Here is a 22,470-nt window from a genome sequence, read left to right as displayed (position 1 = left end):
GGGGGGGGGTCAGACCCGGGGGCTGTATCGGGGGTTCCAGGGGGGGGGGGGGTCAGACTCGGGGGCTGTATCGGGGGTTCCAGGGGGGGGGGGGGGGTCAGACCCGGGGGCTGTATCGGGGGTTCCAGGGGGGGGGGGGGGGCAGACTCGGGGGCTGTATCGGGGGATCCAGGGGGGGGGGGGGGGGGGGTCAGACCCGGGGGCTGTATCGGGGGATCCAGGGGGGGGGGGGGGGGGTCAGACCCGGGGGCTGTATCGGGGGTTCCAGGGGGGGGGGGGGTCAGACTCGGGGGCTGTATCGGGGGGTCCAGGGGGGGGGGGGGGGGGTCAGACTCGGGGGCTGTATCGGGGGTTCCGGGGGGGGGGGGGGGGGGGGGGTCAGACCCGGGGGCTGTATCGGGGGTTCCGGGGGGGGGGGGGGGTCAGACCCGGGGGCTGTATCGGGGGTTCCGCGGCACCTCGGTGAAGGACTTCAGCTCGTAGGGGATCCCCGTGTCCACCTCGATGGACTTGCGTGAGAACAGCAGGCGGATGTCGTTGTGAAGGTAGATCTTCCCCGATTTGGAGCTCTGGAATCTGAGGAGGACCAAAAGGGACCGTTTAGCCAAAACACCTAACAAAACTAAACAATTTACAATTCAGGAATTTATCAGACGCTCTTAATCCAGAGTAATTTACAGTAATACATCATATACATAAAAAATCATCATGAATCATACGTAATCACTAATCAGTGTTGATTTCGTCGACTAAAACTAAGACGAAAAATGTTCGTCAACTACCTTTTTTCACTGACGAAAACTAAATGTAAACTAAATTAAAACTATAAGCTATGATGACTAAATGGTAAATGGTGCATTTATATAGCGCCTTTATCCAAGGCCTTTATCCAAGGCCTTTATCCAAGGCCTTTATCCAAGGCCTTTATCCAAGGCCTTTATCCAAGGCCTTTATCCAAGGCCTTTATCCAAGGGGGGGGGGGTGCATTACATTCACCCATTCACACACCTTTACATAGATGGTGCATTACATTCACCCATTCACACACCTTTACATAGATGGTGCATTACATTCACCCATTCACACACCTTTACATAGATGGTGCATTACATTCACCCATTCACACACCTTTACATAGATGGTGCATTACACTCACCCATTCACACACCTTTACATAGATGGTGCATTACATTCACCCATTCACACACCTTTACATAGATGGTGCATTACATTCACCCATTCACACACCTTTACATAGATGGTGCATTACATTCACCCATTCACACACCTTTACATAGATGGTGCATTACATTCACCCATTCACACACCTTTACATAGATGGTGCATTACATTCACCCATTCACACACCTTTACATAGATGGTGCATTACATTCACCCATTCACACACCTTTACATAGATGGTGCATTACATTCACCCATTCACACACCTTTACATAGATGGTGCATTACATTCACCCATTCACACACCTTTACATAGATGGTGCATTACATTCACCCATTCACACACCTTTACATAGATGGTGCATTACATTCACCCATTCACACACCTTTACATAGATGGTGCATTACATTCACCCATTCACACACCTTTACATAGATGGTGCATTACATTCACCCATTCACACACCTTTACATAGATGGTGCATTACATTCACCCATTCACACACCTTTACATAGATGGTGCATTACATTCACCCATTCACACACCTTTACATAGATGGTGCATTACATTCACCCATTCACCCACCTTTACATAGATGGTGCATTACATTCACCCATTCACACACACACTCACACACCTTTACATAGATGGTGCATTACATTCACCCATTCACACACCTTTACATAGATGGTGCATTACATTCACCCATTCACACACCTTTACATAGATGGTGCATTACATTCACCCATTCACACACCTTTACATAGATGGTGCATTACATTCACCCATTCACACACACACACTCACACACCTTTACATAGATGGTGCATTACATTCACCCATTCACACACACACTCACACACCTTTACATAGATGGTGCATTACATTCACCCATTCACACACACACTCACACACCTTTACATAGATTGTGCATTACATTCACCCATTCACACACCTTTACATAGATGGTGCATTACATTCACCCATTCACACACCTTTACATAGATGGTGCATTACATTCACCCATTCACACACCTTTACATAGATGGTGCATTACATTCACCCATTCACACACCTTTACATAGATGGTGCATTACATTCACCCATTCACACACCTTTACATAGATGGTGCATTACATTCACCCATTCACACACCTTTACATAGATGGTGCATTACATTCACCCATTCACACACACACTCACACACCTTTACATAGATGGTGCATTACATTCACCCATTCACACACCTTTACATAGATGGTGCATTACATTCACCCATTCACACACCTTTACATAGATGGTGCATTACATTCACCCATTCACACACCTTTACATAGATGGTGCATTACATTCACCCATTCACACACACACTCACACACCTTTACATAGATGGTGCATTACATTCACCCATTCACACACACACTCACACACCTTTACATAGATGGTGCATTACATTCACCCATTCACACACACACTCACACACCTTTACATAGATTGTGCATTACATTCACCCATTCACACACCTTTACATAGATGGTGCATTACATTCACCCATTCACACACACACTCACACACCTTTACATAGATGGTGCATTACATTCACCCATTCACACACACACTCACACACCTTTACATAGATTGTGCATTACATTCACCCATTCACACACACACTCACACACCTTTACATAGATGGTGCATTACATTCACCCATTCACACACACACTCACACACTCACACACCTTTACATAGATGGTGCATTACATTCACCCATTCACACACACACTCACACACCTTTACATAGATGGTGCATTACATTCACCCATTCACACACAGACTCACACACCTTTACATAGATTGTGCATTGCATTCACCCATTCACACACAGACTCACACACCTTTACATAGATGGTGCATTACATTCACCCATTCACACACAGACTCACACACCTTTACATAGATGGTGCATTACATTCACCCATTCACACACAGACTCACACACCTTTACATAGATGGTGCATTACATTCACCCATTCACACACAGACTCACACACCTTTACATAGATTGTGCATTACATTCACCCATTCACACACACACTCACACACCTTTACATAGATGGTGCATTACATTCACCCATTCACACACAGACTCACACACCTTTACATAGATTGTGCATTACATTCACCCATTCACACACAGACTCACACACCTTTACATAGATGGTGCATTACATTCACCCATTCACACACACACTCACACACCTTTACATAGATTGTGCATTACATTCACCCATTCACACACAGACTCACACACCTTTACATAGATGGTGCATTACATTCACCCATTCACACACACACTCACACACCTTTACATAGATTGTGCATTACATTCACCCATTCACACACAGACTCACACACCTTTACATAGATGGTGCATTACATTCACCCATTCACACACACACTCACACACCTTTACATAGATTGTGCATTACATTCACCCATTCACACACCTTTACATAGATGGTGCATTACATTCACCCATTCACACACACATTCACACCTTTACATAGATGGTGCATTACATTCACCCATTCACACACATTCACACACCTTTACATAGACTGTGCATTACATTCACCCATTCACACACACACTCACACACACACCTTTACATAGATTGTGCATTACATTCACCCATTCACACACATTCATACACCGATGCCGGAGGAAACCATGCAAGGTACCAACCTGCACATCAGGAGCAATTAGGGGTTCAGTGTCTTGCTCAAGGACACTTTGACACTAACTCTGGGGGAGGCCAGGTTCGAACTGGCAACCTTGCTGTTGCCATCCAGCCACTCTACCCCTGAGCCACCGCCGCCCCTGACTAAAACTAAATATACTGACGATTTAGTCAACAAATAAAAACTAGATAAAATGTTAGGAAGGGATCTAGTGGACAAGAGATCCAGTACAAGTCATTTTACACTTGGTTGCATGCTGAAAATAGCAGATCTACAAGGTCACAAAAAAAATCAGCCATTGCGATGGCATCAAGGCCCGCCAAAATACATTGTTGTCGACTAAGGTCACATTCCCACCTAATACTTCGGTAGACTCGACGAGAATTTGGGATTCTTGCATACGGTTTTAATATTAATTTGCTGCGGTTTGCCTTCACACTGTCATCCGCAGCAATTGGAAACGCAGCAGGGGGGACCTTTATCAATGTGTTCCATTCATAAACTAGCCTACACAGTGAAATCTATGGTGATAAAATTATACTCATAACGTGCATGTGTCGTGCTGTCTGGGACTGGACCCCCCCCCTCCTCTCCCTCTCTCTCTCTCTCTGCACTGTTCTTTTGGGCATGGAGGCACAGCGCTGAGCGCACTGATATAACAGACAGCAGCGCAAAATGTTTACAAGTTTATCGAGATGAAAGTCCCTACTACTCCCCAGTCCCCACACAGTGACAGCACTCCATGTTTACGGCACGCACAGACAGACAGACAGACAGACAGACAGACAGACAGACAGACAGACAGACAGACAGACAGACAGACAGACAGACAGACAGACAGACAGACAGACAGACAGACAGACAGACAGACAGACAGACAGAATATTCTGTAGGCTATACACTGCAGAATTTTATGTGTTTCCTTAAGCAATTGATTAACTCATTCACAGCCACAGACGATGTCTTGATAATAGAGCTTAAGCTCTATTATCATTTGTCACACAAGCATTGCGATACGTTGAGGTTTGTAGATCTGCAATTTATTTCTTAAAGGTATAATGACGTTATTTTTTTTAACATTTAAAGTCTTTGTCATGTCATGGTCAAAACGTGTATTAACCCATTTTTGGACGGGAACCCCTTTTGGTGTTAGCATTATGTTATGCTTTAGCTATTGAAAAATAGCAGATCTACAAGCTCATAGCGCTACGAGCTTGTAGGTCTGCTATTTTTGAAAAATCGTGAAAATATTTATTTCAGAAAACATCTATAGGGGCCACAATCTGCATTCAAATATGTTCCTAGAAGCTTTGACATTGGTCAAAATAAAACCCGGTCGAAATGACTAACCAATCAGGAAGTAGACAGGTAAATCGACCAATGACAAAGCTTCTAGGAAAATCTTTTAATGCAGATTGTGGCCCCTAGATGTGTCACAGAGACTAGTTTTATTGTGGGAGCGTTCTACCCATTGCTGGCTGTCTGAATACCAAACAAAATACAAATAAAAAGGTCATTAAAATGTTGACATATTATTGCTTATAGCAGCTTTAAGTTTTGTATTTATTATAAACACTAGAACGGTGCCCGTGGGGAATGATGCAAGTTGAAATGCGTGTTGCCCCGCCCCCACCAAGTCTGTGTCCCTCCTATGCCCATATATGGAGTTCTAAAGCAGATTTATTTTTCCTACCTGAGGTGAATCAGATAGCAGAGGATCTTCTTCCTGTCCTTGCTGGCCACTCCCCCTGCCGTGGAGGCCGCCTCCCCCTTGACATCGGGTCCCTCCCCCTTGGTATCAGGCCCCTCCCCCTTGACATCTGGCCCCTCCCCCTTGGCATCGGGCCCCTCCTCCTTGACCTCGGGCCCCTCCCCCTCCTCCACAGGCACCAGGAAGAGGCGTTGCCTCAGGAAGGTCATGTGATTGACGGGCATGTCCCCGAAGTTGTAGGTGACCAGAAACATCTTCACCACCGTCTTGTTTGGGTTGAATAAGGTCTGTGTACGCGCGCACACACACACACACACACACACACACACACACACACACACACACACACACACACAGCGTCTCAGTAAACGATAGGATCATAGAATGCAGAGAGACAGTGTAGCGTCTCAGTAAACTATAGGATCATAGAATGCAGAGAGACAGTGTAGCGTCTCAGTAAACTATAGGATCATAGAATGCAGAGAGACAGTAAACTATAGGATCATAGAATGCAGAGAGACAGTGTAGCGTCTCAGTAAACTATAGGATCATAGAATGCAGAGACAGTGTAGCGTCTCAGTAAACTATAGGATCATAGAATGCAGAGAGACAGTGTAGCGTCTCAGTAAACTATAGGATCATAGAATGCAGAGACAGTAAACTATAAGATCAGAGAATGCAGAGAGACAGTGTAGTGTCTCAGTAAACTATAGGATCATAGAATGCAGAGACACAGCGCAGCGTCTCAGTAAACTATAGGATCATATAATGCAGAGAGACAGCGTAGCGTCTCAGTAAACTATAGGATCATAGAATGCAGAGAGACAGTGTAGTGTCTCAGTAAACTATAGGATCATAGAATGCAGAGAGACAGTGTAGCGTCTCAGTAAACTATAGGATCATAGAATGCAGAGAGACAGTGTAGCGTCTCAGTAAACTATAGGATCATAGAATGCAGAGACAGTAAACTATAGGATCATAGAATGCAGAGAGACAGTGTAGTGTCTCAGTAAACTATAGGATCATAGAATGCAGAGACACAGCGCAGCGTCTCAGTAAACTATAGGATCATATAATGCAGAGAGACAGCGTAGCGTCTCAGTAAACTATAGGATCATAGAATGCAGAGAGACAGTGTAGTGTCTCAGTAAACTATAGGATCATAGAATGCAGAGAGACAGTGTAGCGTCTCAGTAAACTATAGGATCATAGAATGCAGAGAGACAGTAAACTATAGGATCATAGAATGCAGAGAGACAGTGTAGCGTCTCAGTAAACTATAGGATCATAGAATGCAGAGAGACAGTGTAGCGTCTCAGTAAACTATAGGATCATAGAATGCAGAGAGACAGTAAACTATAGGATCATAGCATGCAGAGAGACAGTGTAGCGTCTCAGTAAACTATAGGATCATAGAATGCAGAGAGACAGTGTAGCGTCTCAGTAAACTATAGGATCATAGAATGCAGAGAGACAGTAAACTATAGGATCATAGCATGCAGAGAGACAGTGTAGCGTCTCAGTAAACTATAGGATCATAGAATGCAGAGAGACAGTGTAGTGTCTCAGTAAACTATAGGATCATAGAATGCAGAGACACAGCGCAGCGTCTCAGTAAACTATAGGATCATATAATGCAGAGAGACAGCGTAGCGTCTCAGTGAACTATAGGATCATAGAATGCAGAGAGACAGTGTAGTGTCTCAGTAAACTATAGGATCATAGAATGCAGAGAGACAGTGTAGCGTCTCAGTAAACTATAGGATCATAGAATGCAGAGAGACAGTAAACTATAGGATCATAGAATGCAGAGAGACAGTGTAGCGTCTCAGTAAACTATAGGATCATAGAATGCAGAGAGACAGTGTAGCGTCTCAGTAAACTATAGGATCATAGAATGCAGAGAGACAGTAAACTATAGGATCATAGCATGCAGAGAGACAGTGTAGCGTCTCAGTAAACTATAGGATCATAGAATGCAGAGAGACAGTGTAGCGTCTCAGTAAACTATAGGATCATAGAATGCAGAGAGACAGTAAACTATAGGATCATAGCATGCAGAGAGACAGTGTAGCGTCTCAGTAAACTATAGGATCATAGAATGCAGAGAGACAGTGTAGTGTCTCAGTAAACTATAGGATCATAGAATGCAGAGAGACAGTAAACTATAGGATCATAGAATGCAGAGAGACAGCGTAGCGTCTCAGTAAACAGTGGATCATAGAATGCAGAGAGACAGTGTAGTGGCCGCGGTTACATGCAGGCTGATCATTCCGAATAAATACTTCCGAATAAAATACATCCGAAGTAATGTTTTTTGCTGCGTGTTTACATGGGAAATGGACATTCCGAATGAGCGTTTACAAGGAGAGGTGATATAAGACATGATACATGTTAATTCACGTGAAACTACGCCATCTGTTGGACACATAACATATAGGCAGTTCATTCATTATGTGACTGTCTCAACAATAGGCTACAAACATTACAGGCGAAAGACGATACTTTGAAATCCCATCATTTCATTCTGCATTAGCTTTGGTTGGATAGGGGCGGGCGTATATGTTTACCGTCTTTTATTTTTGATGAATTGAACATTGTGGACCCTATTGGAAACAAGTGTAATGCTTAATTGGGTCGTCCACTCACAGTTAACAGCCTTTGTATTGAGTTTGTGCTTGAAATGTACTGTAATTCTGCAAACTGTTAATACATTTTTCAATCAATCAATCAATCAATATTCCCCACCCGCGGCGGCTCCCCTTCTCCGCTGGGAAGGTGATCATCTCGTTTTTATCACATTTATCAACTTTTCGCAGTGCGCCTCACAAGGCTATTGGGTTTATTTGTGATTCGTCTTTGCACAATGCACGTATACATTGTGTAAGTAAGCGCTGATCTACAGGCTGACAACGTGTCCCAATTAAACTGCAAAGCCGTTATGTTTCATGACGTTTTGGTTGCAACTTGGAATAGGCAAATTATAGCCTATAAAAGCTCCACGTTTTTTTTGTGTGGATTTCGGATCTGCAAAATGCACGAAATAACGCGCTCTATGTGCAAACTCCTCGGCGCGCCTTGGATATGAGCGCCTTGGAGTTGGAGCGCCTTGGAAATGAGCATGCTCAGAAAGACCAGAATGAATTTACATCCGAAGCAGTGTATACATGAGTCCAACTTTCGGCCAATCGCATTCAACATCGGAATAATCCGGCCAGTGACATCGGAATGGTTTTTAAATCGCATCGAGCATTTTCATTCGGATTTAAGTTTTTGTAGGTGTTTACATGACAACGTTTAATAGGATTTAACTTCTATTCGGAATTAAGAGGGGTTGAAAGACCTCATGTAAACGTACCCATTAGACAGTGTAGTGTCTCAGTAAACTATAGGATCATAGAATGCAGAGAGACAGTAAACTATAGGATCATAGAATGCAGAGACACTGTAGCGTCTCAGTAAACTATAGGTTCATAGAATGCAGAGAGACACTGTAGCGTCTCAGTAAACTATAGGATCATAGAATGCAGAGCGACACTGTAGCTGTCACGGAACCACCATTTGATGACATTTAGCTACTCAAATCCCAAACTAAAGAATATTTTGATGTTGTTGGATAAGATTTTGTCCACAATTTCATGCTGTTGGAAAATGTTGATCAAAATCACAATTCTTCTACATTCTCTATTTGTGTCGACTTCTTGTAAGTAATGCAAGATGTTTAACAATAATTTAACTCTTGAGAGCATAAAATTAAACGTTTTAAAAGCTCTCAAGAGTTAAATATCTAATAAAGTTCCACTTCGTTACCAACTCTCCATCATGTATCCATGGGGACCACCTGGAACCCTCCCTGGGGACCACCTGGAACCCTCCATGGGGACCACCTGGGGACCACCTGGAACCCCCTGGGGACCACCTGGGGACCACCTGGAACCCTCCATGGGGACCACCTGGAACCCTCCATGGGGACCACCTGGAACCCCCTGGGGACCACCTGGAACCCCTGTATCCATGGGGACCACCTGGAACCCCCCATGGGGACCACCTGGAACCCCCTGGGGACCACCTGGAACCCCTGTATCCATGGGGACCACCTGGAACCCTCCATGGGGACCACCTGGAACCCTCCATGGGGACCACCTGGAACCCTCCATGGGGACCACCTGGAACCCTCCATGGGGACCACCTGGAACCCTCCATGGGGACCACCTGGAACCCCCTGGGGACCACCTGGAACCCCTGTATCCATGGGGACCACCTGGAACCCTCCATGGGGACCACCTGGAACCCCTGTATCCATGGGGACCACCTGGAACCCTCCATGGGGACCACCTGGAACCCTCCATGGGGACCACCTGGAACCCTCCATGGGGACCACCTGGAACCCCTGTATCCATGGGGACCACCTGGAACCCTCCATGGGGACCACCTGGAACCCTCCATGGGGACCCCCTGGGGACCACCTGGAACCCTCCATGGGGACCACCTGGAACCCTCCATGGGGACCACCTGGAACCCTCCATGGGGACCACCTGGAACCCCTGTATCCATGGGGACCACCTGGAACCCCTGTATCCATGGGGACCACCTGGAACCCTCCATGGGGACCACCTGGAACCCTCCATGGGGACCACCTGGAACCCTCCATGGGGACCACCTGGGGACCCCCATGGGGACCACCTGGGGACCCCCATGGGGACCACCTGGAACCCTCCATGGGGACCACCTGGAACCCTCCATGGGGACCACCTGGGGACCCCCATGGGGACCACCTGGAACCCCTGTATCCATGGGGACCACCTGGAACCCCTGTATCCATGGGGACCACCTGGAACCCCCCATGGGGACCACCTGGAACCCTCCATGGGGACCACCTGGAACCCTCCATGGGGACCACCTGGAACCCTCCATGGGGACCACCTGGAACCCTCCATGGGGACCACCTGGAACCCCTGTATCCATGGGGACCACCTGGAACCCTCCATGGGGACCACCTGGAACCCTCCATGGGGACCACCTGGAACCCTCCATGGGGACCACCTGGAACCCTCCATGGGGACCACCTGGAACCCTCCATGGGGACCACCTGGAACCCTCCATGGGGACCTCCTGGAACCCTCCATGGGGACCACCTGGAACCCTCCATGGGGACCACCTGGAACCCCCCATGGGGACCACCTGGAACCCTCCATGGGGACCACCTGGAACCCCCCATGGGGACCACCTGGAACCCCCCATGGGGACCACCTGGAACCCTCCATGGGGACCACCTGGAACCCTCCATGGGGACCACCTGGAACCCTCCATGGGGACCACCTGGAACCCCCCATGGGGACCACCTGGAACCCTCCATGGGGACCACCTGGAACCCTCCATGGGGACCACCTGGAACCCCCCATGGGGACCACCTGGAACCCTCCATGGGGACCACCTGGAACCCCCCATGGGGACCACCTGGAACCCTCCATGGGGACCACCTGGAACCCTCCATGGGGACCACCTGGAACCCCCTGGGGACCACCTGGGGACCCCCATGGGGACCACCTGGAACCCTCCATGGGGACCACCTGGAACCCCCCATGGGGACCACCTGGAACCCTCCATGGGGACCACCTGGAACCCCCCATGGGGACCACCTGGAACCCTCCATGGGGACCACCTGGAACCCTCCATGGGGACCACCTGGAACCCTCCATGGGGACCACCTGGAACCCCCCATGGGGACCACCTGGAACCCTCCATGGGGACCACCTGGAACCCCCCATGGGGACCACCTGGAACCCTCCATGGGGACCACCTGGAACCCTCCATGGGGACCACCTGGAACCCTCCATGGGGACCACCTGGAACCCCCATGGGGACCACCTGGAACCCCCCATGGGGACCACCTGGAACCCTCCATGGGGACCACCTGGAACCCTCCATGGGGACCACCTGGAACCCTCCATGGGGACCACCTGGAACCCTCCATGGGGACCACCTGGAACCCCCCATGGGGACCACCTGGAACCCTCCATGGGGACCACCTGGAACCCTCCATGGGGACCACCTGGAACCCTCCATGGGGACCACCTGGAACCCCCCATGGGGACCACCTGGAACCCTCCATGGGGACCACCTGGAACCCTCCATGGGGACCACCTGGAACCCCCTGAAGGATCACTGGTAGAGAACCACTGCACTATAGGATAGCACAGGGGTTCTCAACCCGTGGGTCGCGACCCCTCGGGGGGTCGCCAAATTATTTTAGGGGGTCCCCAAATTATTTAAAAAAAAAAAAAAAAAAAAAATGTTTTTTTTTTTTTTTTCACGGTTTTTCAAAAATAGCAGACCTACAAGCTCGTAGCGCGCTACTCGGTGGCGCGCTATGAGCTTGTAGATCTGCTATTTTTCAATAGCTAAATTGTAACATAATGCTTAAAACACCAAAAGGGGTTCCCGCCCAAAATGGGTTAAGGTTATTGTAGCAGTCAATTTATATTGGGGGTCGGGAGGGGGCGGGGCGGGGGTCCCGAGATATTGCCAAAGCATTTCCGGGGGTCCCCGGCCAAAAACGTTGAGAACCCCTGGGATAGCAGGTCGTTATGGGTGCGTTCGGAAAAGGCGCACAGAGCGTACTGTGCAATGCAAACTAATAGGCGAGTGCGCTCCCGGTGCGCATTTCCGAACGCACCCCATATGTCACTGGCAAAAATAAATGAATTGAAATGAATTAAAGTAAGAACAAAGTGAAAAAGGGTTCAGATCAAAGGGTTCGGATCAAAGGGTTCAGATCTAAGGGTTCAGATCAAAGGGTTCGGATCAAAGGGTTCAGATCAAAGGGTTCAGATCAAAGGGTTCAGATCTCACCACTTGAATGGTCCCTGCTTTGGGTACACAGTATCCTTTCTTTCCAAGAGTGTCCAGGGAGATTACCCCCTGTAGAGCACACACACACACACACACACACACACACGCACACGCACACGCACGCACGCACGCACGCACACACGCACGCACACACACACACACACATTTTAATAATTTATTTATGTCCACATAAGACACAATATTTACAAGGTGCTGTACAGAATGCAATCAGCAAATCCCGGACAAACACCCACTCGTCCTTCGGGGGTACACGTAGCAGCGTCTCTTTCCTGTGCATACAAAGGGGAAAGAAAGAAAATGGGCCTGTTATAGCGCCACCATGAGGCTGATATGAAAGTGGCATTTCGTCCTCTGCCTAGTGGGAATGTGCGTGCTGAGTTTCACATACAATTCATGCTGCGTTTATGATTTGTGACATTTGACTGATCCTTCGATTGGATTTATTAGAACTTTCGTTTTTTCACGTCATATGAGAGCAGAGTCATAGCTTCAAATTGACATATTGGTTGTTCAGTTTGACCCACCAGTTTTGGAGATATGGCTTATAGAGTAACGTCTTGCAGAGAAACAGCGAGTTGAGAAAACAGGCTTGAAAGGTTCACTTCTGTCGTCTCTAACATTACACCTAGCTACATGTTTAAGTATTTATTTCATATTTACATGTCTTCTGTGGTCTCTAACATTACACCTAGCTACATGTTTAAGTATTTATTTCATATTTACATGTCTTCTGTGGACTCTAACATTACACCTAGCTACATGTTTAAGCATTTATTTCATATTTACATGTCTTCTGTGGTCTCTAACATTACACCTAGCTACATGTTTAAGCATTTATTTCATATTTACATGTCTTCTGTGGTCTCTAACATTACACCTAGCGCTACATGTTTAAGCATTTATTTCATATTTACATGTCTTCTGTCGTCTCTAACATTACACCTAGCTACATGTTTAAGCATTTATTTCATATTTACATGTCGATTTCAGCTCTGACACTTATTTCAGACATGCTCTAGTATGTGAAGAGTCTGCCTGAAAAGAACGGCCTCTTGGTGGCGCTACGACGTGTGTGTATTGTGTGTGTGTGTGTGTGTGTGTGTGTGTGTGCGTGCGTGCATGTGTGCGTGCGTGCGTGGATATTGTACATCAGGGGTGGGCAACTGGCGGCCCGGGGGCCACATGCGGGCCCCAACCTTCACTTAATGCGGCCCTCAGGTTCATAATCAGGATACTGATTATATTATTGGTTTCAGCTGATGACCCGCTTTAATTACTTCAGTCTACATTAGCAGCTGAATGATTGGTATTAAAATGTTATTGTCTTTTTTATGCACAATGTAATTTGTATTTAGTTCATAAAGTTAACATCATACTATAATCATCATCATCATCATACTATAATTCTGACTATCATTCTGACAATAATTCTGACAATGTCTGAATGTCTGAATGTGTGTGTGTGTCTGTCAGAAACACCACCGTATCTCCTCACTGCCTGCACCAATCACGCCCACTTTTCAGACAGGCATTGACCATAATAATATGGAGGTCTTAACGAAGCCCTTTTTTCGATTTTACACATTAATGATTAATAATGCATTTATTAGTGAATAAGAAATGCGAAAACGCACCCAGGGCGCAGTACCCCCTGCGGCCACAAGGGGGTGGGGGCAATATCTAACAACGGGTAAGGGCTAGTAACTATAATTAAAGGCATTTGAAAATTAAATAAACATGTTATTTTTCAGGAATCCAATTAAAAAAAATATTCAGGATTTTAGCAAAAAGAAATAGCTGATCTACAAGCTCAAAACGCTTCGCAGTGTGACGCGTTTTGAGCTTGTAGATCAGCTGTTTGTTTTGCTACGACAGTAACATGCACTGAAGCGTCTGAAGTAGCGCAGGGCAGGGTGTAGTGACGCAGACTCACCAGGAAGGGCGAGGGGGCGCTGTGCTCAGAGATGTGGTAGTAGGTGACGCCCACAGGAAGTGTGGCGTGCTGCGGGCAGTACGAGCCGCTGGCGCCGATCTCCGCCGTGAAGCCGTCCACCCGCCCCGACGGAGAGAAACGACCTTTCAGCATCGACTCCTGAATACGGGGAACATTACGCCATGTTTGATATCAGGGGTGGGCAACTGGCGGCCCGGGGGCCACATGCGGCCCCCACCTTCACTTAAAGGACCAATTCACCACTTTTCAACCTATCTTCATATAATCACTAATAATCATGAAGAAAATGGCGCAATTATTTTCTACTCAGTCTGTGTCTCATAGCCTCCTATGAGACACAGACTGAGGGGGGGGGGGGGTCCAGACCCACAGGAACGCACCCAGGGTGCCGGCCCGATTCCGGTGAGCCGCCCCGCGTCCAAAACGGTTGAGAAATAAAAGAGTTACCGTGTGGAGGTCCCTCTACTGTACCCTCCACTGTATTGTACTGTAACTGTACTGTACTGGCACACCCGAAATCACCATATAGAGTTAATATGTGCGTGTGTTTGTGTGTGTGTTAGGTTGCGCACAGGTGGTGAAAAACAACCATGCTGTTTTCGTGCTCAGACGCACCCACACACCCACCCACACACACACACACACACACACACACACACACACACACACCCACACACACTTAAGGAAGTGGTTGCACCACTTAAAAAATGTGGGCAGTTTAGAAGCCAGTCTGTGTCTCATAGGAGGGCTGTGGGCAGTTCAGAAACCAGTCTGTCTCATAGGAGGGCTGTGGGCAGTTCAGAAACCAGTCTGTGTCTCATAGGAGGGCTGTGGGCGGTTCAGAAACCAGTCTGTGTCTCATAGGAGGGCTGTGGGCAGTTCAGAAACCAGTCTGTGTCTCATAGGAGGGCTGTGGGCAGTTCAGAAACCAGTCTGTGTCTCATAGGAGGGCTGTGAGCAGTTCAGAAACCAGTCTGTGTCTCATAGGAGGGCTGTGGGCAGTTCAGAAACCAGTCTGTGTCTCATAGGAGGGCTGTGGGCAGTTCAGAAACCAGTCTGTGTCTTATAGGAGGGCTGTGGGCAGTTCAGAAACCAGTCTGTGTCTCACAGGAGGGCTGTGGGCAGTTCAGAAACCAGTCTGTGTCTCATAGGAGGAATGTGGGCAGTTCAGAAACCAGTCTGTGTCTCATAGGAGGGCTGTGGGCAGTTCAGAAACCAGTCTGTGTCTCATAGGAGGGCTGTGGGCAGTTCAGAAACCGTCCTCCAGTGACATCATCGATGGGGAATCCAAGCTAATAGAAACTGCAGGCTTTCTAGTCCTGAAAAGTTGCAATGCGAAAGTGGAAGCCATCGTTCTCACGATAATACAAATATAAACATTTTTGTAAAAAAATCTTGTTTAAAAAAAAATCAGCCTAATGATGATGTCACTGGAGGACGGTTTCTAAACTGCCCACAGCCCTCCTATGAGACACAGACTGAGTAGAAAAGAATCGTGCCATTTTATCATTATCGGTAGCGGGATCGGATCGGCCCTTATTTGTCATATCGGGTCAGATCGGTATCGGCGAATATGCCAGTCTAACCACCGATCCGACACAGGGGTAAGGGACACTATGGCAGGTAAATAAAATGTTGGGACATGTGGAGTTTGCTTTGGAGTTGCCCAAACTGCAAGTGCACATTTGAGTGAGGAGTCTGCTATAAACACAACACAAGATATATAGCTAGATAGCTATAAATACAACATGAGATCACGACACTGGTATCGGTATTCGGTATCGGTATCGGCTAACACAGAAATTGAGGTATCGGGATCGGATCGGAAGCGAAAAAAGTGTATCGGGACATCCCTAATTATTAGTGATGACCTATTATATGAAGATAGGTTGAAAAGTGGTGAAGTGGTCCTTTAGTGCGGCCCGCATGTTAATATCAGAATACTGATAAAGTATTGATCTCAGCTGTTACAATTCCAAACCCGCTTGAATTACTTCATGACTAGTATTAACTATTAAATGACTAGTACTTAATGACTAGTATTAAAATGTTATTGTCTTTTTGTGTCCAATGTTTATGTTAACAGTTCATAAAGTAAATGCATTTGAATGGCCTTGTGGTACCTTGTGGTACCTTGTGGTACTGGGCGGTACCTTGAGGTACCGGGGGCGGTACCTTGTGGTACCTTGTGGTACCGGGCGGTACCTGGCGGTACCGGGCGGTACCTGGCGGTACCTTGTGGTACCGGGTCTTACTGCAGTCAGAGTGTAAACGGTACCTCAAAGTTCCCCAGCAGCGAGCGGCTGAAGGAGCGCGGGGCGGGCCGGCAGGACTCGCTGTGTCGGCCACTGCGTAGCTGTCGGCTGGAGAGACGGACAGTTAGAGGGACAGTTATAGAGGGACAGGGGACAGTTATAGAGGGACAGGGGACAGTTATAGAGGGACAGGGGACAGTTATAGAGGGACAGGGGACAGTTATACACATAGTCTTCTAAATCAATGACAGATTTAGAAGACTATCTATTTTCAGGTCTAAATGAGATAAGGGACTGTGGCGTTCGCTTACCTCTTTAGTCGCAGTGCACGATTCAACCTCCGGGCGGAGCGCGAGCTCTCTGCAGCGGCCCCCTGCAGGTCAAAAGTCAAAGAATGAAACGTTACCACAACACTATTATTGATCAGGCTTATAGAGCGTCGCAGTCCCGCCCCCTTTCATGACGACGCCAGTCCCGCCCCCTTTCATGACAACGAAATAATTCCCAATGCATTTTTCCCATAGACATTTCAAAAAGTATTTATTTAACAACAAACAAACACACACAATTTTGGACCAAACAAATAATTACAAAGAAGAAAAACAACAAATAAAGTGTTGTAAAACCTGCCGTTTTCTTCTTCTTTCTAATTATTTGTTCGGCCCAAAACATTGTGTTTGTTGTCATGATTTGTCACAACTCGAGTTGTCTTTGTCCGCGGCGTAAACGTCTTTAAATAAATACTTTTTGAAAAGTCTATGAGGAAAATTAACGGGGATTCTTTTCCGGGTCTCTCGAGGGGGCGGGGCTGCGACGCCGGGTTCTTATGGAGCATTTTCTATTATTTTATGGAAAGACGGGAGACGACAATACATTCTGAACAGAACCAGTATCTTTTACTAAGGTCTTCAAATACAGTTATTTTATAACAGACGGAAGGAAATTGACATTTTTACCAATCAAATATTAAAGAAACTGTTAACTGGTTAATATGTGTGCAGTCACTTTAAAAGTGTAATGTAGTTTCCCCGGACAGCTGGTTGTCAGGTATCAATACACTAATCTATCTATCACTATACAGGTATCAATACACTATCTATCTATCACTATACAGGTATCAATACACTATCTATCTATCACTATACAGGTATCAATACACTATCTATCTATCACTATACAGGTATCAATACACTATCTATCTATCACTATACAGGTATCAATACACTATCTATCTATCACTATACAGGTATCAATACACTATCTATCTATCACTATACAGGTATCAATACACTATCTATCTATCACTATACAGGTATCAATACACTTTTAGACCCACATGTTTGTGTCAGCGTGGATGATTACATTTATTTATTGATCACCTCTTGTCTTGATTGTTTAAACATGACGTCATGGACCGCTTGCTCCATAACTGGCTTGATAAGCCCAAAGCTTATTGATACCGGGTACTCGATAAAGCCCAAAGCTTATTGATACCGGGTACTCGATAAGCCCAAAGCTTATTGATACCGGGTACTCGATAAGCCCAAAGCTTATTGATACCGGGTACTCGATAAAGCCCAAAGCTTATTGATACCGGGTACTCGATAAGCCCAAAGCTTATTGATACCGGGTACTCGATAAGCCCAAAGCTTATTGATACCGGGTACTCGATAAGCCCAAAGCTTATTGATACCGGGTACTCAATAAGTCCAAAGCTTATTGATAACGGGTACTTGATAAGCCCAAAGCTTATTGATACCGGGTACTCGATAAGCCCAAAGCTTATTGATAACGGGTACTCAATAAGCCCAAAGCTTATTGATACCGGGTACTTGATAAGCCCAAAGCTTATTGATAACGGGTACTCGATAAGCCCAAAGCTTATTGATACCGGGTACTCGATAAGCCCAAAGCTTATTGATACCGGGTACTCGATAAGCCCAAAGCTTATTGATACCGGGTACTCGATAAGCCCAAAGCTTATTGATACCGGGTACTCGATAAGCCCAAAGCTTATTGATACCGGGTACTTGATAAGCCCAAAGCTTATTGATACCGGGTACTCGATAAGCCCAAAGCTTATTGATACCGGGTACTCGATAAGCCCAAAGCTTATTGATACCGGGTACTTGATAAGCCCAAAGCTTATTGATAACGGGTACTCGATAAGCCCAAAGCTTATTGATAACGGGTACTTGATAAGCCCAAAGCTTATTGATACCGGGTACTCGATAAGCCCAAAGCTTATTGATAACGGGTACTTGATAAGCCCAAAGCTTATTGATACCGGGTACTCGATAAGCCCAAAGCTTATTGATAACGGGTACTCGATAAGCCCAAAGCTTATTGATACCGGGTACTCGATAAGCCCAAAGCTTATTGATACCGGGTACTCGATAAGCCCAAAGCTTATTGATACCGGGTACTCGATAAGCCCAAAGCTTATTGATACCGGGTACTCGATAAGCCCAAAGCTTATTGATACCGGGTACTCGATAAGCCCAAAGCTTATTGATACCGGGTACTCGATAAGCCCAAAGCTTATTGATACCGGTTACTTGATAAGCCCAAAGCTTATTGATACCGGGTACTCGATAAGCCCAAAGCTTATTGATACCGGGTACTCGATAAGCCCAAAGCTTATTGATACCGGTTACTCGATAAGCCCAAAGCTTATTGATACCGGGTACTCGATAAGCCCAAAGCTTATTGATACCGGGTACTCGATAAGCCCAAAGCTTATTGATACCGGGTACTCGATAAGCCCAAAGCTTATTGATACCGGGTACTCGATAAGCCCAAAGCTTATTGATACCGGGTACTCGATAAGCCCAAAGCTTATTGATACCGGGTACTCGATAAGCCCAAAGCTTATTGATACCGGGTACTCGATAAGCCCAAAGCTTATTGATACCGGGTACTCGATAAGCCCAAAGCTTATTGATACCGGGTACTCGATAAGCCCAAAGCTTATTGATACCGGGTACTTGATAAGCCCAAAGCTTATTGATACCGGGTACTCGATAAGCCCAAAGCTTATTGATAACGGGTACTCAATAAGCCCAAAGCTTATTGATACCGGGTACTTGATAAGCCCAAAGCTTATTGATACCGGGTACTCGATAAGCCCAAAGCTTATTGATACCGGGTACTCGATAAGCCCAAAGCTTATTGATAACGGGTACTCAATAAGCCCAAAGCTTATTGATACCGGGTACTTGATAAGCCCAAAGCTTATTGATACCGGGTACTCGATAAGCCCAAAGCTTATTGATACCGGGTACTTGATAAGCCCAAAGCTTATTGATACCGGGTACTCGATAAGCCCAAAGCTTATTGATACCGGGTACTCGATAAGCCCAAAGCTTATTGATACCGGGTACTTGATAAGCCCAAAGCTTATTGATACCGGGTACTCGATAAGCCCAAAGCTTATTGATAACGGGTACTCAATAAGCCCAAAGCTTATTGATACCGGGTACTTGATAAGCCCAAAGCTTATTGATACCGGGTACTCGATAAGCCCAAAGCTTATTGATACCGGGTACTCGATAAGCCCAAAGCTTATTGATAACGGGTACTCAATAAGCCCAAAGCTTATTGATACCGGGTACTTGATAAGCCCAAAGCTTATTGATACCGGGTACTCGATAAGCCCAAAGCTTATTGATACCGGGTACTTGATAAGCCCAAAGCTTATTGATACCGGGTACTCGATAAGCCCAAAGCTTATTGATACCGGGTACTCGATAAGCCCAAAGCTTATTGATACCGGGTACTCGATAAGCCCAAAGCTTATTGATACCGGGTACTCGATAAGCCCAAAGCTTATTGATACCGGGTACTCGATAAGCCCAAAGCTTATTGATACCGGGTACTCGATAAGCCCAAAGCTTATTGATACCGGGTACTCGATAAGCCCAAAGCTTATTGATACCGGGTACTCGATAAGCCCAAAGCTTATTGATACCGGGTACTCGATAAGCCCAAAGCTTATTGATACCGGGTACTCGATAAGCCCAAAGCTTATTGATACCGGGTACTCGATAAGCCCAAAGCTTATTGATACCGGGTACTCGATAAGCCCAAAGCTTATTGATACCGGGTACTCGATAAGCCCAAAGCTTATTGATACCGGGTACTCGATAAGCCCAAAGCTTATTGATACCGGGGTACTCGATAAGCCCAAAGCTTATTGATACCGGGGTACTTGATAAGCCCAAAGCTTATTGATACCGGGTACTTGATAAGCCCAAAGCTTATTGATACCGGGGTACTCGATAAGCCCAAAGCTTATTGATACCGGGTACTCGATAAGCCCAAAGCTTATTGATACCGGGTACTCGATAAGCCCAAAGCTTATTGATACCGGGTACTTGATAAGCCCAAAGCTTATTGATACCGGGTACTTGATAAGCCCAAAGCTTATTGATACCGGGTACTCGATAAGCCCAAAGCTTATTGTTATCGGGGTTTATCAACACCATCACACTCTGCAAATACACCGTCCAAGGATTAAAGGTTAACCCATTAATCCAAGCTCATAGCGTGCATGCCGTGCTACAAGCTTGTAGATCTGCTATTTTTGAAAAATCGTGAAAATGTGGCGCAGATCTTTGATTTATTTCAGGGGGGGGGGGGGGGGGGGGCTGGGGGCGGGTCCCTGGAACAACATATTTTCAGATGGAGGTCCGTGGCCAATTACATAGAAACATTAGGGTTTTTCAGAAAACTGTCAGGATTTAGAAGTCTTTTTTTCTTTTTTTAATCGTCCTCAGGTCTAAAAATGGGTTAAGGAACCGCAATCGCTAAAAGAATCCCCCCAAAAAGGTTCCCCTAACCCCTAAACCCCTAAGTCCTAGCCCCTAACCCCTAAGCCCTAGCCCCTAAGCTTCTCCGTTCCTCAGCTCATTGAAGGGAACGGCAGCTTCTCCGTTCCTCAGCTCATTGAAGGGAACGGCAGCTTCTCCGTTCCTCAGCTCATTGAAGGGAACGGCAGCTTCTCCGTTCCTCAGGCTCATTGAAGGGAACGGCAGGTTCTCCGTTCCTCAGCTCATTGAAGGGAACGGCAGCTTCTCCGTTCCTCAGCTCATTGAAGGGGAACGGCAGGTTCTCCGTTCCTCAGCTCATTGAAGGGAACGGCAGCTTCTCCGTTCCTCAGCTCATTGAAGGGAACGGCAGGTTCTCCGTTCCTCAGCTCATTGAAGGGGAACGCAGCTTCTCCGTTCCTCAGCTCATTGAAGGGAACGGCAGCTTCTCCGTTCCTCAGCTCACGGGGCTGTAGGTCCAGGAGATCGTTGGAATAGTTGTCTGGCTAAACGCGAGACTAAAGTACTTACTGGCTGCCGAGAGCTGAATGGCAACGTGGCGACGCTGTTGCCCATGTCCCTGGGGGGCCGCCGGCCGCGGGGGTCACCCACTCCCCCTCCCCCTCCTGGGGGCGGCCGCCGGCCGCGGGGGGGGGGTCACCCACTCCCCCCTCCCCCTCGTGGCGAGCTAACGGTGGCGGGCGGCGCGGGTCCTTGGCGGCCAGCGAAGGCCACCGACACCCCCTCTCTCCTCCTCCTCCCTCGCTGGCACCATCCCCCCCTCCCCCCGCCGCGGGGGGGGGGAGGGGCTCTACGTCAGCTGGGGGCGGGGGGGCTCCGCAGCACCCCCCACCCCCCCCCATGGAGGAGGAATACATCCTGATTGGTTCCGTTTGTTTGGTTTTTTAATTATAATCTCGTCTCCGCTCGTCTCGTCCAGGTGTG

At 47.0% G+C, this 22,470-nt stretch overlaps 1 protein-coding gene across 1 annotated transcript; it reads right to left on the bottom strand.

Moving 5' to 3' along the window:
• Nucleotides 1–417: 417 nt before the first annotated feature.
• atosb (atos homolog b) lies at nucleotides 418–21,738 on the bottom strand (the record flags this gene model as incomplete). The annotated part of the gene is made up of 7 exons (XM_079515998.1): nucleotides 418–576; nucleotides 5,618–5,922; nucleotides 12,488–12,556; nucleotides 14,442–14,600; nucleotides 16,741–16,825; nucleotides 17,029–17,090; nucleotides 21,610–21,738. 7 exons carry the CDS (start codon nucleotides 21,736–21,738, stop codon nucleotides 423–425), a joined length of 963 nt encoding a protein of 320 aa, XP_079372124.1. The 3' UTR covers nucleotides 418–422.
• Between the last annotated feature and the right edge of the window lie 732 nt (nucleotides 21,739–22,470).

The sequence above is a fragment of the Electrona antarctica genome, assembly GCF_951216825.1.
Source record: "Electrona antarctica genome assembly, chromosome: 12".
In the NCBI taxonomy this organism is placed as follows: Eukaryota; Metazoa; Chordata; class Actinopteri; order Myctophiformes; family Myctophidae; genus Electrona; species Electrona antarctica.
This window is presented reverse-complemented; position numbering and strand designations above follow the sequence as displayed.